Here is a 27,340-nt window from a genome sequence, read left to right as displayed (position 1 = left end):
CATGTGTATACAGGGGCATACACGTGCACCGCTTAGCCCAAGGGCACCCTCTGTTTTTCTCCCTTTTATTCTTTCCTCTCCATGGCCACAATAGAATTTGTTTTAGGGACGTGTGATCCTGGGAGAAGGTTGGGAATGGTTTCAGGAATTGTGGCTGAGTGGGCAGCTTGCATGGTTAGGCAGTACCCAAGACAGCAGGCAGGCCGTCTTCCCAGCCCACTCTCACACGGCACGATGGGTGAGGAGCCTCTCTCTTGGAAGGCAAGAAGGCCATCAGCTCAGCCTCTCCTCCCCTACCCCCATGGTAACCCCAGATTCTCAGGATTCAGGCTGCCTGGCGATGCCGCAGCTGCTGGGGAGATAATTCAAAACAGTCAGACAAAAAGCTAGATCCAGGAAGCACCTGTGGCCGATGATGGCTTTTATTGTTGGAGCCTCCTCAGCGTCCCCGCCCCCCTCCACCCTGCCAGCTCCCTTGCTCCCCCGTGCAGGAGGCTAAGGCTGAGAGTCCTTCGAGCAGAGCCCATGGGGGAGCTGTGGAGGGCCCCCTCCCCTAATGCCTGGGCTCTGAGATGAATAGGAGGCTTGCTAGCCTCACTGGCCTGCCTGCCTCCCCTGCCCTGGCCAGAACAGACACAATAAGCTTCAAGGGGAAGGTCCTTGGGGCTGCTGGGGTGAGGGCTGGGGTGAGGGGAGAGGAGGGAAACTTGAAGAAGGCTTTGTCCCTGAGGCTACCTTGGAATCCCCACCCCTCAAACACATGCTTGCCCCTGGCCCCCAGTACAAACTAATGTGTGCTGCGCTCAAACGGTTCAGGCAGGAAGAGCAGCCTTGTCAGTTTGACTCTGATGATAAGTGGTGGGAGACTGGGATGAAGTACCAATGTGAGGGTTTATCGAGACCTCAGTTCACCCTCAGAGCTGGTACACGGAGTAATAGGAGTTCAGGGAAGCCCTGGAGCCAGACTGCCACTTACACCGCTGTGTGTCCTTCTGCAAGTGACTGCACCTCTCTGGGCCTCATGTTCCTCAAGGATAAGGTGGGGAAACTCATAGCTTTGACCAGACAGGGCTGTTATGCAGATTAAATGAGTTAAAAGGTCTTAGAGCCTGGTACGGAGTGAGCAGTTAATAAATACTGGCTATGAGGATCCAAGCTTCTTTCAAACTCCGGGCCTTTATGCTGGAGCACGAGCTGCATGGAACCCTGGAGTCTGAAGATCCTGCCACCGACCTCTGGGGCTCCCCGGGACTCAGAGCCTGGCTCTCGCTGACACCTCTCATGCCTGGCCTGGTGCTGGTGCTGTGGAACCACAGATGGACTGAGCTGGTTCCTACCCTCGGGCAGCTCCCAGACTGTGGGGGTGGGGGTTGGAAGACCTGGCAGGAATAGCGGATGGCCACTAGTGGCTATTTGAGCAGGGTGGGTATGCCCTGGCAGGAAAGTTAGGGGTGAGGGGCATAGCCAGAGACAGCAACGGAGAAGGTGAGAACCAGGAGTGGGTGTGGCAGCAGGGCTGCCACAGAGTGGGGCTGTGACCCAGGAAAGAGACCAGGGCCCTGACCATCCTCCCAGGACCATCTCGATTCAGAGCCAGGGCAGCCACACAGTCTTCCAAGCAGCACCCAGGAGTTCTACTGAGTCCCTCTACCCCCGACCCAACCCACCATCTGTAAATCATAAGCACCTCTCCAGTCCTAACGCTGCTCTCACTCCCACCCATGCTCTGGCCCTGCTGTCACCTACAGCCAAGATGGCTCACCAGCTCCTTCCCAATCTCCTGCCTCCAGCCCAGCCTTTCCATTCTTGCTTCCTGGTAGAGACCCGCCCCTGCCTCACCAGAAGCTTCTTCACAGCTCTCCTGAAAGCCTGGGTAGGAAGGCAGGGTCAGTGAGGGCCAAGGCACACCCAGATGTGGCTTACCTGTGTATGGCCTGCCCGGCAGGTGTGTGGTCCACCTCCAGCCCTGCCTGCCGCAGGATGTCGATGACTGTGTTGTTCCCCAGAAAGTGACCTGGAACACAAGTGACAAAAGGGGCTCAGCCACATGCCAGGCCACCGGCCACAGGGGACTGCCCCAGGCCATCCCCTAAGTTTGTATCTGGGCCAGTGACCTACACCAAAGTCAATGCTCCAGATTCCCTGAGAGGCAGTATGGCATAGAAGGTAAGACATGGTCCTGGTGCCACCCTGCCTGGGTTCAAGTCCTGGCTCTGCCACTCATTAACTGTATCTGCCCATGCCTCAGTTTCCTCATCTGCAAAGTGAGAATGGTTATAATGGCAACATCCAGGGTTGCTGTGAGGATTATAAGAAACAGCTACCTGCACATAGTAAGGGCTCTCTGTGCTTCCCTGGTGCATCTCTGTGCCTCATACCACGAAGCTGACCCCAGCCCCCAACCGTCCAGGCTGGGACAGCCTCCAGCAGTCACTCAAAGCCCAGCTCCAGTGAACCCTCAAGCCCTAGCAGGGCTATGGCTCATGTTGGTAAGTTCTACCAGCAACTCAGGTCTCCCTCCTTTAGCATGGGAGTGGGGTTCTGTGTGTTCATGTGGGCCTCCTCACTCAGCTCCCAGAGAGCAGAGATGGCATCTCCACTGCCCTGCACAGGCTCAGCACCTACCGGCTGGATTCACAGACTCATCCGCCCAGTATCTGTGGAGAACACACTATGGGCCAGGTCCTGGGACTCACTGAGGTGTAAGATCCCGGCGGGGGTAACCAAAAAACCCTGACTGATTGCAGGGCCCGGCAGACAGTGACGGTGACCTACAGGAGGCACAAACACAGAACTGAACCCTCCAGAGGTGTGTGTGGGGAGAGGGGCTGGCCTCCATCTCAGTCCCCTACTCACTATTCATTCATTCAGCAAACATTCATGACAACCTTGCTCTGTGGTCAGTTCTGCGCTAGGCACAATGAATACAGAAATGGGCAATTTAGTTGAAAGCCCCGGATGGGAGTGGAAATCGTCTTCCTGTGTTGGAATGCAGGCTTGATGTCTGAGTACTCAGGGGAGCCTCTCCTGGGCTCTAGTTGTGAAGAACCCTCAGGAGGCCCAGTGGCTGTGGACACAGGAGGTGCTGGGAGTCAGCACTCTGGGATGTCCCTCTGCCTCGGGGGCCTCAGTCTCCCCCACCTGCTCAATGTGGACACTGGGTGCTTGTTCAGGGCCCCTGGGCCTCTCCTGCCATGGGCCTGCCCTGTGGCAGCACTCATTAGGGAAGTACTCTCCCCTCCTGCTCCCTGTTCATCCCGGACCCTAGGGTAGATCCCTACACTATTCCTCTTATTGCCTGTGAATGGTGGTGACAGGTGGAAGCCAGAAGGTCAGCATGCTGACAGCCCCAGGGAGGTCTAGGAGAACAGAAAGTGGACAGGCTGTTGGGGAACAGAGATGATCTGGCAGAGGAAGCCAACACGGAACTGCATAGTGGCTGGAGCAGAGAACGAACCGTGCCGCTGTCTTGCCCCACTAGCCTTGCACACCTCTGGGCTGGTTTCACAACTCCTCAGGAAGTCTCCCAGCCCAGTGATCTCCCTCTTGCTGACCATGCCCCGCCAGAGCATCTGGAGTTACCTTGGGCCTGGCTGACCATGCCTGACTACGTGCCACGTGGCTGGCTGACCCTGCCTCCCTGAAGTTTCACTTGAGGATCACTGGGAAAGGTCACTGGGCTTGGAATGTCAGAGGGCTCTAGTCTGGCATCCACCACACTTACTCTGAGACCTCAGGCAAGCATATTACCCTCTAATGCCCTCAGTTTCTTGCTACGCATAATATCTATGGGCTCTTCTGGCTCTCAGAGCCTATGGGGAAGGTTTTTATTTCATTCCAGAGACCCTTATGAAAAGATACCTCCCTCTTTTATTTCTTTTCCTCACCTATTCATTTCATTCATTTAATGAACACTGCCTAGGTGCATATCTTGTGCTGGGTAGTGATGAAGAGGCAGGGTCCTTTTCCAGGCACTCACAGACTTGAGAATGGGAATCCTGTAATCCGGGCACTAAGTATGATGGAGAGGGAACTGTTCACACAGGAGGCTGTGAGGGCACACAGGAGGCCTCTAAGCCAGCCTGGGGTCAAGCAGACTTCCTGGAGGGGGCACTGCTATCTGCAGGGTGGGATAAGAGTTATCGAGGTGAGGACAGGAGTGGGTGGCACAGTGGGGGAGGCTGTTCCAGTAGGGGGAACAGCATGTGCAATGACTAGGAGGTGAATGATGCACATTTGGGAAGCTAACTGCAGAAGAGGCATGGGCAGCACAGGCATGAACAGGCCCTTCCAGAGCTCTGGCCCTGACCTAGTGCTGTTGAGGACAAAAGATCCAGGCTCCTGCCAAGGCTCTCATTCCACCCCTCAGCCTGTGATCTTAAGCAAGTGGCTTCCCTGCCACCAGCCTCAGTTTTCTTGTGTGTCAAATGGGCCTACAGTTCTTTGACCGACTCCTTGGGGCAACTGTAAAGCCCTAATGAGGCAGAAGAAGTGGATGTCCCTTGGAAAAGCCCAGAGTGCAGTACTGAGTGATGGGCTGCAGACAGTCAATGGCAGGGCTGGGGTCATCAGCACTCTTGCCTTTCCCCACAGCACCATAAGGCTGGAAAGGGATGGGAAGAGGCAGCCTCCAGCACACAGGCTAGAGGAACTCTCTGCAAGCAGTTCTTGGACTCTACTCCTGGCAGCAAAGGCAATTCCTTTTCTGCCTCCATGGAGACCTGTTCAAAGACAAGGCCTCCCAGCCCAACAGTGGTCCTTGCGTCTGCCCAGAGGATTTCAAGAGCTGCCAGGGAAAACAGCCCTGCCTCGGGCTGTACAGGAGCAGCAGCAAATATTTACTGACTGCTGTGTGGCTGCTCCAAAAGGAGCATTTCTGGGACTTAGTAGAGGAGACACTTAGAGGGCCCAGGCCCCAGCCCAGCTGACAGTGCAGGCCTCACAGGATGCCCACTGGATCCTGAGCACTGCGTGGCAATGGTTCACGTGTCTGGCCAGTGTTCCTATCCATCCCCTCAACTTCAACCATTCCAGACCTTTATTGTTTTCTGTAAGACCCAAAACAGAAGACTTCAGATGCTTTGAGAAAATGAAACCAATCAGGAATAATCCTTCCAATTCCCATTCTCTCCTTCTCTAAGCCACACTCACCTTCCTTTCCCTCTGCCAGGGCAGGGAGAATGGTCACCTCCACCCAGGTGGCTACTCCTTGCACAACTCGAGGAGGCGCCACTCCCATGTGGCCTGTGCCCCAGAACTGTGTAATGCAGTTCCTGCACTCCTGAGCCCGTGTTTCTACCACCCTTCCCTCTCTGGGCTTGGTTTCACAGCACCCCACAGCTGGGTTGGCAACACTGGCAACTGCCCTAGTGCTCACGACTCCATTCCATCCTGGTTCTCTCTGTACTTCTCTCACTGCCCCCTATCTGTCCTGTTGGTGAGCTCCTCCTTCTCCTGCCCAGTCAATGTGGGAGCCCTGGGAACCATGCCCTTGGCCCTCTTCTTCTCACCCACAGACAGATCATCCACCCGGATGGTTTTGGTAACTCCACAATGCTGACCACTCTGGAATTGCCATTTTTGCCCAGATGCATTTGTCCAGTGACCTACTGGACATCTCCACCTAAACATCCTCAGAACCTACAGAATCCAACTCATCCTTCTCTGCAAGAATGTCTTGTGTCTCAACCAGGCTCTGCTATTCAACCTAAATAGGTCCTATCTTGATTCTCCTCTCCCCTCATCTTCATACAATCAGTTCCCAGAGGCCCCCTGATGTGACCTCCTAAAGGTGCTTAACTTTGGCCTAGGTCACCATCACCTTCTGCCTGAATCACTGCAGAAACTGCTCTCCTTGTTCTCCCTAGTTCACACCCCAGAGCTGACTTTGTCAGAACGTGCTCCCAACCCACATGAGGGGGATCTAAGAGCTTTTTGAGGGCAGGGGTCATGCCTGATTCATCTTTATCCCCAGAGGTAAACTCAAGTGTGGCATGTGGCAGTGGCTTTGTGAATGTGTGTTAAATGAATGAGTGAAAAAACCTGTTACTCCATATCCTTTCCATGATCTCATCCTATCCCCAGGAGACCTGAGCTCATGGATCTCCTCTTCTTGTAACTCAGCCTTGCCCCTTGGTGGTGCTCCTCCAGATTCTACCAATCCCAGGAATTTGGCCCTTGGACCAGCCCCTGAGTCAGGGCCCAGAGCATGCTGTCCCCAGGAGCTGGCAGACAGGAACTATGTTTGCCTCCAAGGTCAGAAATCCTAAAATAGGTGCCACACCTATCCTGGAACCTGCAGGGAAAGTCATGGAAAGTCTCCAAAGGGGCCCCACGATGTTGGGGCTCAGCCTGCAAGGCTTGCCCAGGCTCCCCAGGTCTCCTGGCCACGGCTCAGCAGCCCCTTCCAGCACTGACAGCTGTTCTCTGGCCAGCTCTCTGCAGGAAGATACGTTCCATTTCATCTGCTGAGGCCTCGTGGATAAGAAGAGGAGGAAACAGAGGGAGGACCATAGGGTTGGGGGCGGGGGGGTTGCGGCACACAGAGCCATGCAGACAAAGAGAGGGAGAGAGGAGACAGAGAGAGAGGTAGGGAGAAGAGCAGAGAGACACTCACAGAAAGGGGCACGGAGGAGGAAGAGAGCTTCAGGACCAGATGGGGAGCAGAAAGACAATGTGGAGAGAAAGAGAAAGGGGCCCAGAGACAGGCAGTAAGAGACACAGAGACAACAGTAGGGAGAGATGGAAGAAGAGACACCAAGAAAAAGAGAAAGAGACAAGGACAGGACAAAGAGATACAAAGACACAGAGACAGACAGGTAAGGAGAGAAGGGAGAAACAGGAAAGAGGGAACCCAGAAATGAAGACAAAAAGCGTGGTGGAGACCAATTCACTGAGGACATCAGGGAAGGCTTCCTAGAGGAGGGGCTCATGTATCCAGTCATGTATCAAGGACTCCCCCAAGATGGGTGGGATTCAGATGCAGATGTAAGAGAAGACAGGCAAAGTAAGGAGAAGCAAGGGCCTGAAGGTGGATTGGATCTTAAAAATTGTGGGGCTGGGATGGTGCTTGTCTATCTTGAGAGAAGCCAGGGTCCCACATAAAGGACACTTATATACAAACAGGAAGAGGTGCCCTGCTCTGAGCATGTGCAGCCCCCATGATGTTTTAGTGCAAAGAAAAAGACTCCCTTTCTCCTAAATGCAATCTAGCCTATGCCAGGGCACAAGGCTCAGTGAGCAGAGCACAGGCCAAGGCCAGATCTACCCCACCTCCCATCAGCCTGGCACAGCCTGATAGCCCCTGTTGATCCTCTGACATCGGAAGGCAGGGTAGAGCGAGTCCTGTCCTGGGGTTAGGACTGTTAGAACACCCCACTCATCAATTAACCATGTCACCATGGGGAGTTTCCATTCTCGCTTTCTGCCTCCGTTTCCCCACATGGTGTTGGGCCCCATGGTCTCATGGGTCCTCCAACCTCTCTGATTCCTTCGTTTGATGACCTGAACACACACTCATACTTAGTGGGCCTCCCGAGTACAGGATGCTTCTCAAACGTCATTTCATTTCATCCTTGCAGCGGCCCTTTGAGGTGTTGCCAGTTTCCAGATGAGGGAACAGGCTCAGTGAGGGGACCGGACTCGCCCAAGGTCACACACCTGGTAAAAGGCAAAGCTTGGACTTCAATCTAGAGATGTCCCAGTTTACTGCACGTCCTACTACACCTACTCTGAAGTATTGGCAGCTGCGAGGGGTCCTGAGTTCACATTTGGGGGCAGGAAATTGTCAGAAACATGTGTCCCTTCCAGTGTTCACCAGATTGGAGAAGAGAGTGTGCAAGTGCTCAGCAAGAACAACACACAATTAACAGGGCAGTTTCAGGACCGTGTTGAGGGGCTGGGCAGAGGGAGGAGGGGAGAACCAGATGTTCCCACAAAGGCTCCAAAGCAGCACTGGCTCCCCCTGACCAGCACACATGTTTTCTCTCCAGTGAGTATGCTGGGTTTCCAGTTTTCTCCTCCTGGAAGAGGCATCCCAAGCCCATATTTACGTTCCGTCTGAAATTAATGCAAGGAAAACTTTCAAATGCTAATCTAGCTGCCAGGACAGGCCAGCCGGATATCAAGCTATGGCGGTGTTTGTTTTCCTGAGGAAGTATGACAGGAGGGCTGGATGGGAGGGCCAGTGGAGGATGGACAACTGGTCTCTCAAAGAGCGTCTGGAGGGACACTGGCAGAGCCAAGCTTCCTTTCTCCTGCTTTGCAGGCTGCCCAGGGAAGGGCTGGGGACCTTTCAGTTCAGTGGGGCCTGAGATGACACCACCTCTGTACCCAACCTTGTGCCAGGAGCTGACACACAGTCCCCTCCCCTGAGGCGGTCACAGTATGGAGAGGGGGAGATGGGCAGGCAAACACTCACAGGACAGCATGAGCCATGCAGTGCCAGGGGCCATGGGGTTGAAGTGGAAGGAGGGGGACCCAGACTAAGGAGATGAGTGAGGAGTGAGAGGAAGAGAGGAGGAAGGGCATTCCTGGTAGAGAGCACAGCAGGAGCAAACGCACGGAGGGGAGAGGTGGTGTGGCACATGCTGGCCAACAGCAGTTCTGGGTTGCACTAACATAAAGTGAAAGGGGAGGTGGCAATAGCGGGGGGTTGGAGCAGGAGGGTGTCCCTCCTCCATGACATTCTGATTGCTGCAGGACATGGTGAAGGGGACAGATTCAAGCTGGGACCAAAAAACACTCTCCCAGGCAACTGTCCAGCTGTAAGGAAGTGAGTGCTCCACCTTGGGAGGTGTGTAAGCAGAGGGTCGAAGAGCACTTGTCAGGCCTGTGAGGGGTATTCAGACATCCTATGGGGAACTGCTGTGTCTGGGTGGAACCAGAGATTCTGCCTGCTTTAGCAGCCTTTACCAGCTGCTCCTCTTTGGAGGCTGTTAGAACGCAGGACGTCAGAAATCAAAGTGCCCCAGGCTTCAGCTGGACAGCTCAGCTCTGCCAAGAACAGCGCAAAGATGGATACAAATTCCGAGAGGAGCAACCCTGCTGAGGCTAACAGAACTTGCCCTGTGTCACACTGGCAGAAAGGGGCAGAGCTGGGCTCAAGCCCAGGCATGGCACGGGGTACGTCCATGTCAAGGCCCAGACCCAGGCAATGGCCATGCAGGGTGATTCCAGGTCAGCACAGGACAGAGCCTGTGATGGGTTCTGTGAACTGCAGGAGGCAGTGCTCAGTCAGGGATCTCCTCGGCCATGGCAGTCACTTTTTACAACATCCAGAGGCTCCTTTTTTTAGAATCACAATACCCCAGGATTCCTGGGAGCTCCCTGTTGGCAGGGACAGGGCCCCATGCCTACTGAGCCTCAATGCTACTTGGAGCTGAATTTGGCTCTTGGGGTTTTGCCACAGTGTCCCAGTTGCATCCTCAGAGGCCACCAAGCACTTCTGCCCCTAGACCCCAGTGGCTCTACTGTCTCCTGTGTGGGAGTCCTGTTCTTAGAGGACGTTGAGCTCTGGGGGGCCAGGGACCCTGAAATAATGGTGGCAATACAAGAGCTCACATTTACGGAGTGACTGTGCAAGGCCAGGCCCTGAGCTGTAGTGCAAGGCCAGGCCCTGAGTGCTAGTGAGCTGGATCTCAGGCTCATCTGCAGAGTGGGAGGCTGCAGGATGAGAGAAGTGAAGCAACTGATCTGCCCAAGGCGACTTCTGATCAGGAGAATGCAGGGTTTCTAACTCACACAGTCTGGGTCCAAGCCCATGCTCTTAATCTACACTTTTTTCTCCTCTTGCCTTTCTCACACTGTCCAGGAAGAACGTTGAGCTCCCTGCCAGATTCGTACATTCTCCTTCACTGATGGAGCAGACCTGGGATCCAGCCTGGGGTGTGGGCACTCTGTTCTTCTAGACTCTCCCCTGTTTCAGAGGGTGAGGGCTGGCTCCAGCCAGGGACAAGCCAGGAGGGGGTGTTCCTCTGGCTGGCTGGATGTTCTGGCCCGAAGCAGCAACAGCGACTCTGGCCAAGGATTGCAGCCCTTCACAGGCATGCCAGCTGCCAGATGCATGCGTGGTGGGGTGGCAGGGCCCTTTGAAGCACTGTTGGAAATTCTGAAACACTTCAGATGCCGTGGCCTCAAGCTCCAGCTTGGGGAGGGTGGCAGACCAGGGCGCTTGCCAGTGAGAGAGGATAGCAGCTGTTATTTTTGTTTGTTCATTTGTTTTGTTTTTTTTAGAGATGGGGGTCTCACTCTGTCACCCAGGCTGGAGTGCAGCCTTGGCTCACTGCAGCCTTGACATCTGGGCTCAAGCAACCCTTCCACCTTAGCCTCTTGAGTATCTGGGACTATAGGCATGCATCACCATGACTATGACTAGTGAATTTTTTTATTTTTGTAGAAATGAGGTCTTGGGATATTGCCCAGGCTGGTCTCAAACTCCTGGCTTCAAGCGATCCTCCTGCCTCAGACTCCCAAAGTGCTGGGACTACAAATGTGAGCCACCGTGACTGGCCTGCCTCTTGTTTCCAAGGTGAAAAAGGCCCTATATGGACCATGGCTGCTCTTCTGTGCCCAGCTATGAGCTCTGAAGGGCTGCCATTTCTGAGGCCACCAAGTGAAGAACCACGATGGAGAAGGAGGTGGGTGTGGGTCTTGCCCTGAGGACTATGGAGATGATGAGTAAACTGGAAGGCAGCTGGATCTGCATCAGGGAAATTTCAACCGGTTTTCACCTCCTCCAAGAGGCTTTCTCTAACTTACCCTGCCTCCTTTCAGTGCCAGTCACTCAAATCTCTGTTAGATATGTGTGGAAATGCTGAATGTTGGGGGCTAAAGGGGATCTTGGACCTAGCTCTGTCTAAAGCCCCTCACTGTGCAGACAGAGGAGGAAAGACTCTGAGAAGGCCACATAGAAGATCTCAGAATCCCCTTTCTACCTTCACGTCTTTGGCGTAACTCTCACCTTGCTCTATTTTCTTTCTTTTCTGGCTTTTCCCTACCTAATCATCTTGCCGCCTCCCCTCCCTACAAACGCTCCTGCTTAGCACTCAACTCCCCCTCCTCTAGCTGTGATTGCATGGTTTACTCAACAGTACCTGGGACTCTCTTTCCTTAGGTCTTTTCATTTGTCAATCTGCCTCAACTTCCAAAGGCAGATGTGATGTGGCTGGACCCCTCAGTCTCCCACCATGGGGGCAGAAGATGTAGGTTTTAGGCTGGGTTTTGCTGTGGGGTAATGTAGAAGCAGGCAGCATTTCTGCTTATGGACCTCAGGGTTGGTGCATTCATTCATTCATTCATTCATTCATTCATTCATTCAACAAGTGGGTAATACGCATCTTCTTAATGCTCAGGGAGTGGACATCCTAGACTGGGAGCATGACAGAGGCTGTGATAGCAAAATCCTGGAGGCCTATGGGAGCCCAGAGAGGAAATCAGGGAAGGCCCAGCAGAAGAATTCCCAGCAGAACAGAGGGCCCAAGTGACAGCTAGATGGATTTTTTAGGGATCAGGATGACTTCCTGGTCATCAGGAAGAATGACCTAGATAATGTGACCACCATTTCACTCCAGTTCTAAGACTCTCTGACATCCCGTCTGTACTTGGATTTACTGATCTGCCAAATGGAATAATAAATACCATCCTGTTTCCCTCCAAGAGGAATTGAGGATGTGGAAGGGCCATATAAGTTGATGGATATGGGAATTTTTTCAAGCAGGATGGTGTCCACTCTCTAGGAAGCAATTTCTATCGTTATGAATTTTAAAAGGTGTTAATGGTATTCTGTGTGTTGGTCTTATATCTCTCCCTTCTCTCAAGCCTGGGTCTTTACCTCTGATCTGCTTCTGTGTCCCAGCTTCACAGGTGTGTTTTGAATTATGGGTCTGCAGCACTCTAGCTGGGGTAGAAACAGGCTGGCATGAGCCTGGGGGCTGCATGTGCCAAATGTGTGAGTGCCTGGGTAATGGAGCCAGCCTCTCTGTCTCTGGTGCTCACACTGTTTGCCTCTTAACTCTTCAAGTTCTGCCTTCTGCGTGGACTTCTGCTCCCTGTGGAGCAGGTGATAGCAGTCCTGCGAAGAGTGATTTCCATCCCTGGAAGGCTCTTAGCTCCATACTCCTCCAAAGGAATCCAAGAGAGGCTGGAGCAATAATGCTAGCATGTTAGAAGGCTCTGATTACAGCATGCTGGAATGTTAGAGCTGTGCAACTTTAAAGCAACAGCATGTTAGGGTCAAGGATTTTGGAATGTCAGAAGTTAGAATTATACTCAGATTATAGCACGTGCTAGGGACGGAGTGTGTGATAACCACTGGTTCTCAGAGTTTGAAATGAATGGGCCCTAGAGGTTACCTGGTCCACCCCTGAGTCCGGCTCATGTCTCCAGCCCAGTTCCTCTAATTCCTACATTACTCATTTTAGTCCAGGAAAAAAGAATGCTAGATTTCTGGATGGCTGAACAAGTAAATATCCTGAGAAACCTGTTTCCCTGGAACTAAGGGTAAAATTGTAATTTTCTTCTAGTGCATAGGACTGGACACCACCCCCGCAACTGGGCCTGGAGATACCTTGACTCAATGGAATGAACTTCATTCTGTGTGATTTGGTCCAGTATGTCCTCATAGAACATCTCCTAGGTGTCAGCAATTCTGAGGCGTATGTGCCCTGTCCTGGAGTAGTTCACATGCATTGGGATGATCACTGAGCAGTGGGTGCTAGGATAAAATCAGCACACAGGCCTGGGTGACAACATCCACATTTATACCCCAGCTGCTTGGTGTTGCTGGAGAAAATCTTACACCTGTGACTTGGCACGTTCATGGGCCCTCATTGCAGTCAGCATCCTCTGTGTTCCTAGCATAGACAGAGCAGCTGGCATGTGCCCTAATCTCGGTCCCTAGCAGAGATCACAAATCAATCAGGGCCTCTTCTCTGCTGGGCTCTGATGTGACTTTATCATCTTATACCATAACATTCCAGGCAGGTGCTACCAATCAATCATAAGGGCCCACGGGAGGAAACATCTTTAACTTCTTGTCCTGGTTGGTTCTTGTGGTCAATTTCTCTTATGTCAAATAGTCTCACCTCTTCAAACCAAGAATCCTCCCTTCTCTCTCCTCTTCCTCTGTGGATGACTTCACCTTCTACTTCAGATAGTGGTGCTCTGATTAGAAGCCATCAGCTGAGAATTTGCTCCCTGTTTGGCTGCCAAATTACTTGCCTGCCAGCCTCCTCCCTCCTTCCCTTCAGTTATAGGTGAAGAGGTGTCTTCCTCCACCCAAGGTGTCCTCCTCAACCCTGCACCCAAGCTCTGGTCCCCACCTTGCTGCCTTCTTGGAACCTCAGGCTTATCATTTTTCCCCCCTCTCTCCTGTATCATCAGCCTCACCCATCCTAGAATAGTCTCTTCATCACATTTCAAGCATGCTCAATTTTTTCTCATCTTAAAAAAAAAAAAGTTGGGTGAGTGGGGAGAACAATGCAATTACCAGATTTTCATTTTGCCAAGTAAGGACTTTGAGATTTTTATCTGCCTCCCACCATCATCTTTTTAATTTTCTTAAGTAAAGAATATTTTAACTTCAAAGACAGTTGAAAGAAGATAATTTCAGAATATAAACCTGTAAACTGAATAAATTTAGCTAATAAGGAATTCACCACCTTGTACTTATTTTTCTGTTAATTGTAGACCAGAGGAAACCCAAGGACCTGCATCTACAAGCAACTGGACTAGAAAATCTTGGGGGGCTCTTGAGGCTCAGCCTGTCCAGCTACAGGAGCTCAGCAGACAGAAAATGGGCTTTTTCTCCCCTCTGGATGACATGCCCCCTCCATGGCCACAGCCTGGCTACTTCCAGAACATCTGGGCTTGCACACTGGCCACAGCCACCTCCTGGATAGGGAGAGCTTCCATCTGGGCCCCCCCAGCATCACCCAGGTCTGCTCAAGGTTGTCACACAATTGCACCCCACCTGCCCCGAACTGCAGAGTAACCTCCAGAAGAGGTCACACAGTGCCCGGTTGCAGAAACATCACAGATGCTAAGAGTATTTCATGAGATGCACCAGTTAAACAGGCACTTGTTTCCACAAAATCATCAACATTTTTGTACGCATACAGCAAGGGCACCACGTGCAAGGGAGATGGCCACACCTGGGACTCAAGAGGCCAGGGTTCACATGGCAGGTCTGCCTCCATGGCCTTGAGGAAGCCGTTCATCTTCCCTGAGCCTTTGTTTTCATCTGCAAAATGAGCATCATTAAAACCCATCTCGTGGTGTTATGTAATCAGAGAGCCTGGAATGGTGGCTGGCACATAGTAAGGGCTTTTATGATAAGAACCCTTCCACCATGGAAGAGCATTTTAATACTGTGTTCTCAAATGAGTGTATCCAGAACAATCCCATGAGGCAGATGTATTGTCCCAGTTTTACAGATAAGGGACTGAGGCCCTTGGAGGTGAAATGGCTTTCCCAGCATCTCTTAGCTCACAGTGGCAGAGTCACACTTTACACCCAGGCCTCCTGACCCCAAAGCTCTTACCCTTTGCACTGAAGCCCCCTCAGAGCAGAAGAGAGGAGAAGCCAGACTGCTGTCAGCACTGGAAATCCCTGTCTGTCCTCACAGGCTCTCATGGCAGGATTCTGGAGCTGGGCTGGGCCGGGGTTGGATCCTAACAAGCACTGGAGGGGCCAGGCAGGCGGAGGCTCAATCTCTCACCTTCACATGCTTGGCCCCATCCAGACTCCAGAACCACAGAGCTTTCAGGAACTTCAGCTGGACACTGAGGCTGGGCCTGTCGTGGAATGACAGAAGAGCCCCCAGCAGGGGCTTGGCTCAGACGCCTGGCAAGGCTGGGTTGGGGTGTCATTGGTGTGTCTTATAATTATGTTTCTATTTCCTGAGATATTTCTTAGAGATACCCATGGACTCTAGGCTTGAGAGACATTTGCATGAGCAGACATATGCCTGGGGGATGGATAGGTGCGTTCTTGGTAGTATAGACCCTTCCTACATCCCATAGCCTTGGGGGTCTTATGAGTTATTTGAGACCTCGCAGGCAATGGGCTGCAAGAGCCCAGCTAGTCCCAGGGTCCCCACTGCCCGGCAGTCCGGGGACAGAACAGCAGGGGCCCCCAGGTGGGTAGGTGAGGAGTGGAGCGGGTATGTCTTCAGGTCTCACTCCACCAAGAGAGTGCTTAGTCCCAGCTCTGCACATAAGTCAGCCTGTCACCGGATGTGGGACTCAGAAATTACATGATCATAAGAATGTAACGAGGCCGGAGTGGGCTTCCCTCACCACACCTTTCGTGCGGATGCGTTCCATGTCAATACGCTGACTCTGCAACAGGCCTGCTGGGCTGGCTCAATGCCCCGCACACAAAAACAGAGCCCTTGGATCATAGATCCTAGGCCTGGGGTACAGTTCTGGCCTTGTCCTGGACTTTCTGGGGGCTTTGCTCACGTCCCTGCCCTCTGTGGACCTCAGTTTTCCCACAGCTAGGATGAGGTGGGCAGCTCAAGCTCAGAGGCTCTGTCCAGCTTGGAAATTCTTGGGTGGAAAGGAGATCTGCTGTGCAGAGTGGGCCGTTTGTTCCGGGCATGGCTGAGCCAGGAGAAGTGGCAGCTGCCAGCAAGATCTGTATGTGGCTCCAGATCTGTTGTTTTTGGAGAGTGGATTCATGAGAGCGGAGGTGAGTCTCCCTTTGCCCTGACTTTACTGCTGGCCTATCCTTATAAATTCACCAGCCCAGAGGAAAACAGGATGGGAGACCCTGGTCAACGTTCATTTCTTCACTCATTCATTCTTTCATTCACTCAGCAAGCTCAAAGTCTATTACACGCTACCAAAGACACAGCGATGATTAAGTGGTGCCCCACCTCTGAGGCGAGCATGGGAGACAAAGCCAGCACCACTCACTGACCACAGTGTAGGGAGCAGTCCAGAGGCAGGGAGGAGGGGAGGAGGCTGGGACTGGGATAGTGCCAGTGGGCATGGACAGAGTGGATGGGTGTGAGGTCTTTCTGGTGGCCTGTCAACAGGATTCACTGGGGACTGATTACATTTTGGAGATGGGAGAAGTTGGCACTGGGCATGATGCCTGTGTGCTGGCCTGGTGCTGGAGTGGACGTCGGTGCCCCCACAGACCTAGGGTTTCAGGAAAAGGAGGTTAGCGTCCACGGCTCCCCTCACTGCTGTGATTTTCATTGTTAGACTCTTCTGCTTTCTTGCTTACAGACAGAGCTGGTGGTAGCTACCCCCAGCCCTGGGAGACTCTGCTCCTGGGTCCTGGGGCAGGCAGGACTACACAGGTGGGGTGTGTGAACTGAAGGCCCCCTCACTGACTGCACTCTCTGGGGGCTCCCCTTAGGCCTGGGGAGGAGCCTGGGGGCTGGATGACTCGGGGTGGTTCCCCATTTGGAGTCTACTGGGGGCTGTTCCAGAGCAGGATGCACTGCCCTGATGCCTATAGGAGGGAGGGCGGACGAGGCAGCTGGATGGTGGGAGAGTGGGAGGGGACTCTTCCCTGCACAGTCTTCAAAGCTGTCCTGACTCACACCGAGCTCCCAGAAGGTGCCCTGCCGTTGGAGAGTGGCTTACCCTCTCCATGCTGCCAGTCAAGGTCCTGCTCCTGCCTCTAGACCCCTACAGGAATCCCTCCCTTCTCTAAAACCCATGGCTGAATAGCTCTGGAATCCTAGATGGCCCAAGTGAGTCCTGGCTCCTCCTGTTCAGATGAGTAAACTGAGGCTACAAGAGGGAAAGAGACTTGCTGGAAGCCACAACAGGCCATGGCAGAGATCCCGCATGAACCCAGAACTCTTTCTGCCTAACTGCTGTGCCTTAAAGGGGCTGTCCCAGGAGGACTGTATCTACTTCTGAGCCCCTCCCCTGTGTCTCTACTACATGAGGGCTGCAAAGGAGGGGCGAGGCCCAGCAGATGTGCCCCTGGCTCTTGCCCTTAGGGGTGAATGTTCAAACAGTGGACATATCCCATTACAAAATCAGGACATCCACAAGGGCCCTTGTGGGTTAGACTGACTGCTCGCCCTGGAGGTTGGCATGAGGGTGGCAGGAGGGGAAGGGAACACAGTGGCACCAGGTGTGGTGAGCATGTCCAGGAGCCATCTCATTAATTCTCACAATGCAGGAGGTGAGTTCTGGCAACCCAAATTGCAGGTAACATGAGCAAGAAATAAATGTCTGTTGCTGTAAGTTACTGAGCAAAAGCTGGTTAGTAACAGGAGGCAAACACAATATCCTGGTCCCAATGTAAACATAGTGTTACTGGCAGGGACAGCCATATAGAAGGGAACAAGGAGTGAGGGAGGAGAGGAAAAATGAAAGGAAAAGGAACAGGGAGAGAAATGCTAAGTGAGCCCGGCACCTGAACATGTAGACTCCCCTTTGCATGAGGAGGCCACATCCCCCAGAAGCAAGCATCAAGTTCATGGTTCCACAAGTGATGATCATACTTATACTCAGTATCACCATCATCATGATGATCACTGCAGCTGCCTTTTTGAGTTCCTACTATGTGGCAGGTTGTTTTTAAAATATTATCACTAATTTTTACAACTATTCTACAAAGTAGATATTTTCAGTTCATCAAATAGTTATTGCTATCACTGCCCATTTATATAAGAAAGAATTGAGTCTTTGAGAAGGTACCAGCCAAGGTGATGTGGTTGGGCTGGGACCTAGAGCCAGGACTGTGGGACACCAGAGCCAGCCTCTCCGTCTGGGGCCACATGGGCTTCACAGCCTTGCTCCTGGCTCTGTGGGTGGGCCTGAGGCTGGGCTGGGCAGTGGGAGCTGGCTTTAGTTCTGGGCTCTCACGTGGCTGCCTGGGGGCATGAAGGCACCACAGAAATTATCCTGGCCATGGCAGGGGTCATCACTCCCCTTTCCTGTGGGGACCGTTATGGAAGAACCCTTGACCCGAATCAGGAGAACTGCCTTGGATCTTGGTGCTGCTGCTAAGCACTGTGTGGCTTTTCCTGCCCCATCCTGGGCCTCGACTTCTCCCTCGATGAAGTAGAGGTTAGGGGAGAGCCAAGCAAATCTCCCAGGATTCTGCAAACAATCCCTTCCCCACACTGGCCCAAACCTGCTCCGAAGGCAAAGAAGCAGATCTTGTCCTCGTTCTCCCGTAGAAGCGCCATGACCCTCTTCCCCATGCGCTCATTCCTCTTGTAGATGAGCTCCTGGCGGAAGTAGCTGTCAATCTCCTGGGCCGTCACCTGCTCGTGTGGCGGGAGGGTGGTGTTGATAAAGTTGGGCAGCTGCAAAGGCAAGACAGAGGCTGCCTTCAGTTTTTTTTTTTTTTTTTTTTTTTTTTTTGATAAAGGGTCTTACTGTCACCCAGGTTGGAGTGCAGTGGCTCACTGCAGCCTCAACTCTCTGGCTCAAGCCATCCTCCTGCCTCAACCTCCCAAATAGGTATGCACCACCATGACCAGCTAATTTTTAAACACTCTGTAGAGATGGAATCCCACTATGTTGCCCTGGCCGATCTTGAACTTCTCCTGGCTCAAGCAATCCTCCTGCCTTGGCTTCGCAAAGTGCTGGGATTATAGGCATGAGCCACTGTGCATGACCTGCTGTCAGTTCTTTATGGAGCAAGGTGGACTTAGGATAAGTATGCACAGCCCCAGTGGGGCTGGGCAACATCCTTTTATGAGGCCCCTACAGTGGGCTACATGTTTTGTACATGTTTCTCGTCAATTCCCAAATCCTCTCAAATAAGCATTGTTATTCCAGTTTTACAGATGAAGCAAGCAAGAGTGGAAAAGATCCAGAGATGTGCTGGCAGTGCCAGGATAAGGCTTAGCTGCTGGGCTTCCACATGTGTTGCTCTGCCTTGTGTCTTTGCCCTGTTGAACCTCAGCAGATGCTGAGGTCTGGGGAGGCTGGCACTGTGCTCATCTTGTTAACTGCTCTCACTTCACCACCGAGCCCAGTGCTGGCAAGTACAAGGAATTTAGTTCAGCAAGAGGATGTGCAGGGTCAGTTGAGCTGCCTGGTACAGCAGGAAGGCCTCTGAGTACAACAGTAGGCTCACCCCCTGTTCTGATGCTGCATGGCACCAGGCAAGTTACTTAACTTTTCCAAGTCCCAGCTTTGTCACTTGTAAGATGAAACTGATGATATTGTAGGGATTCAATAAGAGGATGGGGGCTGTCATGGCTGCATTCAGCACATGCCACCCTACAGAGATGAGAGAAAGGATCATCACTTTTGATTTTCTCAATGCCTGAGCCACCATCTCCTGCCACCACCAACTCCCCATCCCTACACCACCACTTTCCAGGACATAATGCAAATGTCTCCATCCCTTTTTGAATACCTCAACCCCAGGACCACGGCTTCCTCCATGTTGGCTTGCTCAACAACCTAGCTTGGAGCTGCCTAGGTGTTTCGCCATCACCCCACACTATACGCCCAGCCACATGGCCTGGGAACAGCATTAACAGGGTCTTGAACTAGGCAGAGAGCTTCCTGGGTTCAGGGACAGAGCTTTTGTCATTCCTGGCTCCCAACACCCGGCACAAAGAAGGTACCCAGATTCCTTGAACCTTGAACTTAAAGTTGTGCTGTCCCTTTCTGACCACAGTTGCCCCACTGTATTCTTCTATTCCCAACATTTTGTCTTTCCAACCTGGATAACAGGCCCAGGTGCTGCTGCACTGCCTCCTCCAATATGTGCGTGGGGCTGTTGAGGAAATTGAGGCAGGGAGTCAGAACATACTCTCTCTTTCCTCACAACCTGTCAGTGTTATTCCAACCTCCAAGCTCCTGCTCACAGGATGGTTTCCACCTGGTGTCCCCTCTTCCACTTCTCTATCTTCACCTACCCAGGCCCAAAGCACAAGACACCAGACCTTGCAAACTGAAGGGTAAGGTGGATGGAGAGCCTGGCATGAAGAGGCTAATTTTCTACAGGTTTAAGCCTCCAAATGGTCCTGCAGCCCAGCCACATGGCTTCTAGAGCCACTGCAGTGTTGTCAACACTCCTTCTGAGGAAAATGGAGTCAATGGAGGCTGAGCCCTAAGGGACTCTAAGGAGGCTAGGATATTTGCCTCTGCTATCTGCTGGCCAAGGCCTAGTGTGTTCCCCAGAGTGAGAGGAGAGGTAAAGGTACATGCACCATGGGGCTTCTCTGCCAGAAAGGCCTGACTCACCGCTCTGGGATGAACAAGACAATAACATGGCTGATGTCCCCTAACCTCGTGCAGTGCGCAACCTGGATAGCTGTAGACAGCAGTGTTGCTAGTGCCCAATCAGAGTTGGCAATGGAATTCTTACTTCCCTACATGTCCCCTTTGAAAGCGATGATTGGAAACCCTAACACAACAAGGCACGCTTGAACTTGATGCAGCTATGGGAACACTGAAGGCTTCTGAACTGGGAGAAGCACAGAAAGCCCATGACTCAGAGGAGTTATTTCTGCAAATATGACCCTCACAGGTTCTCCCTGTTCTTTAGGTATGGAAAATAATGTGAAAACTATGTTGTACCACCAAATAAATATTTGTCTAATCAGTGAATGAAGGAGTGAGCTGAGGGGCCTTAGAAGTATGGGGTTATGAACGTAGGGCCTGAAGTCAGACAGCCAGGACAACTTGGGTTGGAATCCCTCCTTTGCAGCTTACTAGCTGAGTGGTCTCTCTAGAACCAGAAAGTGACTTGGCCTCTCTGAGACTAAGTTTCCAAATTGGTAACATGGGGGTAACACACATTATTGTAGGGATTAAATAAGATGCATTTTGGAAAGTGCTTACTGAGCACTGTGCCTGGCACAAAGGAAGTCCTGAATCAATGTCAGCTATTACACAACTGGCCTGGGGATGGAGCTGGCTTCATCACTTTTCCCAGTGAAGGGTGGCCTTGGGCAGAGGGTAAAGATGAAGATGACAAATAAATGGCTCTGAACCATCGGAGAGTACCATGAAGGCAGCCGTCCACTTCCCCTCTCCTTCCAAGGGTCCCTGGAACCTGAACGCGTGTCCAGCCCCTCCTCCTATGCTTCTTGACCACAAATGTGCATGAACACAAAGATGATTCTCCATTTTTCATTGGGGAGTCAAAAAAAATTAACAAGGACAAGAATCCGAAAGTGAAAGTTTAAAGCCATGAAGGAATTGGGCTAGCTCCCCAGGCTCCCGGGGCTGGCCAGCCGCTGGCCGGCATTCTCTGCATGTTTCATGCTGATGGGCCTTGGCTCCTTGCCAAGGATGAGTTCTGGGTTTGGGCCAGGGCTGGGATGGAAGCAAATTAATGATGTCATTAGACTTGTTGGGGGTCTTAAATCTTCTATGACAAGTTTAAGTGCAGGATGCACAATAACATTTTAAAGAGGACATGTGAGGTCTCCAGGGATGGGGTGATGCAGTGATTGGTTGGACAGGGCTGGGGTGGGGCTGTGGGGAATGAGTTCAGTGTAGTCTTCCCTGACCCATGAACCATGTCAGGTCTAATGGTCAAATGCTCAGGTCTGCTGACACCACCTATCTCAACTCTGCACCCCTTCCTTGTAGCCCATCCATCCAACAGACACCCTGTGGGAACTTCCATGAGCCGGGCCCTGTGTTGGGCTAGTGGCCTGAGAGCTTCCTCAGACTGGGTCTGCTGCTCTCGATGAGGCTCACAGGCTGATGGGGGAGTCACATATGTGCACAAGAACACTGATGGATATGTGCTTTGAGAAGACAACGAGGAATGTGTGAGCCCAGAGGAGGCACCTAATAGGGTAACTACGTGTCTTGGTTTGACCAGAACAGTCTAGGTCGATGGCTGGAGGAGATTGCTCCATGCCTGTTAATTATTTTGATCCTGAATTGTATCTGCCTCTCAAAATTATCTGGGTTTGGACAATAAATGCATTCAGCAACTCTACACCTAAGGCAGTCTTGAGGCTCAGGCCAGGCTTCCAAGGGGAAGGCCTTTGGATCACCCTGCTGTTGCTAGGCACTGACAGTGCCAGTGGCCTGGGGGCTGCAGAGACCAGGGATGCAGCCATTGCTGCAGGTGGGGACAGTGGAGCCAGGATGCAGGCCAAGGATGAGGTGCCCCTGGCCCCTTTCCCAGTGTTACCCACCCAGGACTGCACCTGTCCTGCCCTAGCCTCCAGATGTTGCTTCCTCATCCTCCACATTATAGCCAGAGGCATCTTTCTGACCACACTGCTCTCCAGCTTGCGCTCTCCACCCCTCAGCATCCCCTCTTTACCCCCATCTAGGGAACTCTACTGCCAAGCCTGGTTCTCTTATCATTTTCTCCCTAAAGCCTTCAGGCAAAGGGACTGTGGCCCCACAGCCTCCATATCCTCAGTGCCCTGCAGACTTTGAGGCCCCCAGCTACAGACACAGCCCCACCTCCACCAGATCCCCATGGGAACTGGATTCAGCCTTGCTACCCTGACACCAGGCTTTTCTGCACCTTGGAGTAGGGTTGCCTAGCCCCTCCTCAAGCGACTAGATTCTATCTGTGCATCCTTGGGGCAGCCTGGGTTGCTCTTCGAATCCAGGTGGCCCAATCCACCTTCCCTCTGTCCCACTTCAAGTATGGGAACTGTTGGGAGACCTCTGAGGCAGTTCCACTTGCCAAAGACAAATCAGTGGTCTGGACCCAAGCTCAAAGAAAATCTGAGCTTGCCTTCTCCTGAGGTCACCTCATGCCTCCATTTCTCAGCTTAGGGTCAGCCACAGTCTGGCCAGCACCCTGTCCTGCACACTCCCACCCTCCTGGCCACATCATGGTCAGACCATCCTGAGTCATGACCAGGGCCTCCTTTGCCACAGAGCTCCCTGGCTGCTCAGGACTCATGGGGGTCTCCCTCAGCAGATGAAGCAGGGTGGGCCTGGCCACAAAGGGGGTCACTCGTAGGTGAGATTCCTAGGAGCCTCGTGGTGTCAGGGTTCTTCTCTCCACCCTCACTTCTCTGCCACTGAGTCAGAGCTCTCAGAATCCTGAGCGTCCTGCGGCAAAGCCTCCAGTTCTTTTCTCTTTCATTCTCTATGCTGCAGCAAGGACGCCACATGCCTACATTTGCTCGGGTGACAGTCACTCACTGCCATGTGCTCTGTGCCAGGCCTAAGCTGGGCAACGGGGACCAAGATAGGTAGCACACCATCACCCTCAGGAGCTCCTGGTCGTGTGGGGGCAAGTACTGATGGAACACCATGGCCCGGCCTGGCTCTGTCTGCAGGCTACACTCTCAGCACCCCTCTGCTGTTCTCTCTGGCTCACTGGTGCATGATTTCCTCCGCTGGAATATTATTCCTCCCCTTGTCTATGGCCAACTCAGGCTCTTCCATGCCCTCTCATCTTGCAAAAACTTTCCTTCTCTCCCCAGTCCCAGGCCCTATCCACAAGCCCATCTAAATCAGCTGTTCCTTCCACAGGCTCCAAATGCTTCCTCCACTCCATCCTCATAGCAAGGATCACACTTTGGTGCAATTCATTCTCGAATCTCCCCATCTTCCCTATGTGACTGTAAGCCCTTTTTCATACCACTGTGTCTAGCATTTATAAACTATTTCATTCATTCATTCATTCATTCATTCATTCAGCAAATGTTTACTGAGTCCAGCTCTGGGCCAGGGGCTGCTCCAACCAGTTGAGATAAATCCATGAATAAAACAGACCAAACTCCCTGCCCTCACGGAGCTTATGTTCTAGTAGGGAGAGCAACCAATAAACAGTCACTAATCAATGAATCAAGTAGATGGTGTGTTAGAGGATGGCAAAGGCCATGGGGAAAAAAAGTGGAGCATAATGAAGAGGGTGAGAGTGTGGGCATGCAGGCCAGGTTGCAATTCTGAGTCGGGTGGTTGGGGCCAGCCTCATTGAGATGATGAGATTTTAGTTAAATGCTGCAGGCAGAGAGGGAGTGAGCCATGGTCATACCTGGGAGAGGCATTCGGCAGAGGGAGCAGCGAGTGCAAAGGCAGAAGCTGGTGAGGTGGGTTCACACACCAGCAAGAAGGCCCATGCAGCCCAAGTGGTGTGCAGGAGGGGAGAGCAGAAAGTGACAGGGTAGGGAGAGAGCATGGGGGCCATGCAGGCCACTGTAGAGACTCTGGTTTTCACCTTGATAAAAATGGGAAGTCCACGCAATGTCCTGAGCAGGGAAGTGGTGTATTCTGCTGAATTCAACTGCTTCTTGAATGAACGGGTATTCAAGCACCATGACAGAGGAGGCACAAGGGCCTAGAGGTGCCTGGGAGAATGCCTGACCCTATCCAGGGGCTCAGGAAGGTTTCTCAGGAGGTGACATATGACTATGACCAAGTGGGAGGAACCCTGGAGGAGAAAGGAGCCTGAACAAAGGCCCAGAAGCTTGAAAAGACAAGGTACAATTGAAGAGTTGCAAGTTCCATAGTCTGCAGAGCAAGGTCTGTAGGGTGGGGGACCTGGGCTGTGACAAGGCCAGCAGAGGGCACGTTGTAAGGTCCTTGAATGCTGGAGGAAGCATCTTGGAATTCACCCTGAGAGCAATGAATGGGGAGGCATGGTGGAGTCTGAGCAGGGGTGAGCCATGCTCAGCCCCTTAGGTTCTACTTGCTGCCCGACCAGCTGGTGACAATCTTTCCTCTGAGACTCAAATCAAAGCAGAATGCTCTGGGCTGGACTCAAGTCCAAGCTCTGAGTAACTGTGGGCTTTTCCTTCCCTGGAACTTAATTTCCCCAGATGTAGAACTGAACCTCTCAGAAGCCTCCCTGGTCTTACAAGTTAAGTTTCCAGGGTCCTAGGCCCCAGAGCCACATAGATCTGGCTCAAGTTGCTGCTCTTGGTAACTTAAAACTCAACAACTCATAAGCTGTGTTGCCTTGGACAAATCTCTTCTCATCTCTGAGCCTCAATTTCCCCACTTATAAAAGGGGAATAACGATAGCTCCTTGCCATGGCTGGAGAGAAGATTACCTATGCCTGGCACGTAGTAGGGATCTAATAAATGCCAGGTATCCAGGTCTTTGGAGAGGAGCCTCACCTGGGATGTGTCATGGTTGAAGATGACTGTGCTGAGGTCTCCGCAGTTGTAGTGCTTGATGAGGTCCTCCGTGGTGTAGGAGGCTTGCAGGCTCCCGGCCCGCACACTCTCCTGCTGCAGCAGGGTTTGGTTCAGGGCAAACAGCACCTGGGCCGAGGAAAGAGAGAGGAATGAGGGCTGTGCTCAGGGACCCTGGCTGAGCTCTAGGACTGGCCCTCCTCCCTCTGGACTTCAGAGCAACAGGCCTGAAACAGAGGTGTGTGGGGCTGGCACCAGCTGGCTCAGGCTGCATGTTTCCAGTTTCTGCTCCTGCCTCATGTCTCTGAGCACGTTCAGCCTGCTCTCACCTCCAGCCCTTTGCCCACACAGGTCCCCACTCCTGCTCTGGGTCTCAACATCTTATTAAAGAAGCAGCAAAATGAGAACCCAACTTGTGTCTGGGTTTCGGAATGATGGGTGAGTTTTTCTTTTGACTCCTTTGTGTTCCTGTGCTTAAAAGTGCATGAACTAATTTTGTAATCAAGAGCATCCTGCAAACAAAGCAACAGGACAAAAACAAAAGGCCCGGTTGGATGTCAAGGCCCAACCTAAAGGCCGCCTACCCGGGAAGCCTTCCTCCCCCAGGGAAAGGCCTGAGGAGCTCGGTCCCGAGCATCTGATCTATCCTTGTATTCAGCATGCAAGTCCTTAAGCTCCTCTGTCCTCCGGGACTCGTGCCTGTGCCCAGCCAGATCTGTGGGCGTCAGGATCACTTGGAGTGCTAGACAAAATGTCAGATGCCCAGACCTCGCCCTCTGGGATCAGAGGCTCTGTATTTTTAACAGGATCCCTGCACACCTCCTAAGCAGTCTGACCGCCTCTGGCATTTGAGGATCGTGGCTCCAATGGAACACAACCTGCTCATTTTAGATGGGGACACTGAGGCCCGGGGAAGGGAAGGGAAGGGAGGGACTTGCTCAATTCACACGGCTAGGCCTGGAGCTAGTTTTAGGTGACAAAGTATCCCAGACTCCTTTGTTCAACAGAAGGGAGGAGGCTGATCATTATTTGGGCTATTTAACACAGGTAAAGAGAAAAACTTGGTCCCTGTGCAGAAAGTCAGGAGGCTTTCTCAGGGAACTGGTCCCTGCTGTTAGCCCAGCCTAGCTCTCAGTCTTTAGGCTCTGCTCATTCTGTCTGCACAAAGCCTTGGACATCAAGTTCCCAGCCTCGTCACCCACCTCAATTCAGGCCCAAGCATCTCTCGTTGAGTCCCCTGCACCAGTTCCACCCATCTCCTGGCACACCCCCTCCCTTCTCTTCTATACCACCCCCTCCCTTCTCTTCTATACCATAGTTATCTGTCATGGTCATCTTTTAAATGCACCCCCTCCCTTCTCTTCTATACCATAGTTATCTGTCATGGTCATCTTTTAAATGCACAAATCTGATGATTTCTCTCTCTCTCTTTTGCTCAAAACGTTCACAGGTCCCTCCTGCCTGCAGGCTAAAGGGCTAGCTCTTCAGTAGAGCCTCCAAGGCAGTAACCTGGACCCTGCTGTGGTCAATAACCTCATTTCTTACATGGCTTTCATGCCTCCAAATACTAAAATACTCAGCATTCCTTTAAGCAAAAAAAAAAAAAAAAAAAAAAATCTTCTGCCTTTGTGCCTCTGTATATGCTGTTCCATAGGGAAATCCGGCTCCCTCCAGTCTCCACTTGCAAACTCAGACTTAGCTGTCCAGACTCTCCTCAGCTGTCTCCTCCAGGAAGCTTCTCTGACCACCTGGGGACTGGGTTAGCCCCTCCCTGGGGTTCCCACAGCCTCCATGGGTGGCAGACTGATAGATTAATGGCCCTAAACCTTAGCCCCTCCCTGTATTCATGCCCTTTTCCATGGAACTTTGTAGCTCCTTTCCATGCTGACCCTGGACATCCTTCAGCCAAGGGGATGCTAGTAACCATTATAAATGCAGGCCTGAAAAGTAGTTATGTGCTGCTGATGCTGCTGCTGCTGCCTGCACCTCTGCCACGGCCCTGAGAACAATCCAGGCTAGCCTGCTGGATGATAAGAGACGTGGGGCAGAGCCGTCCAGTGAAGGCCATCCTCCACCAAGACCAGCCAACAGCCTGCCAATCCCCAGACATGCAAACCAGCCCAGCCAAGATCAGCACAGACTATTCACAATTGGCCCCAGATGCATTGTTATTGTTACACAGCATAGTTGTGGTGATAGATAACTGATACACCATGCTTCCTTCCACTATGGAGTGAACATTATATTGTATTTGCTGTTTAGCTACCAGCCTTCCATATTAGGCTATGATCTTCTTCAAGACAGGAATTGTGTCTTGTTCATTTTTG

The 27,340-nt window shown here is 52.2% G+C and overlaps 1 protein-coding gene across 2 annotated transcripts in view; it reads right to left on the bottom strand.

Annotated features, from left to right (window-relative positions):
- Positions 1-27,340, bottom strand: part of TRABD2B (TraB domain containing 2B) — a 237,065-nt gene that overhangs the window by 16,053 nt on the left and 193,672 nt on the right. For both annotated transcript variants that reach the window (XR_008514901.2, XM_024240341.2), the window contains exons 3-5: positions 24,996-25,142; positions 18,109-18,283; positions 1,924-2,014 (exon numbers count right to left, since the gene is read on the bottom strand). Coding sequence is in view for 1 of the 2 variants with exons in the window: in XM_024240341.2 (XP_024096109.2) it covers positions 1,924-2,014; positions 18,109-18,283; positions 24,996-25,142 (413 nt within the window). In the remaining variant the exon portion in view is untranslated. The remainder of the gene's footprint in view (positions 1-1,923; positions 2,015-18,108; positions 18,284-24,995; positions 25,143-27,340) is intronic.

The sequence above is a fragment of the Pongo abelii genome, chromosome 1 (assembly GCF_028885655.2).
Source record: "Pongo abelii isolate AG06213 chromosome 1, NHGRI_mPonAbe1-v2.0_pri, whole genome shotgun sequence".
Taxonomy (NCBI): Eukaryota; Metazoa; Chordata; class Mammalia; order Primates; family Hominidae; genus Pongo; species Pongo abelii.
This window is presented reverse-complemented; position numbering and strand designations above follow the sequence as displayed.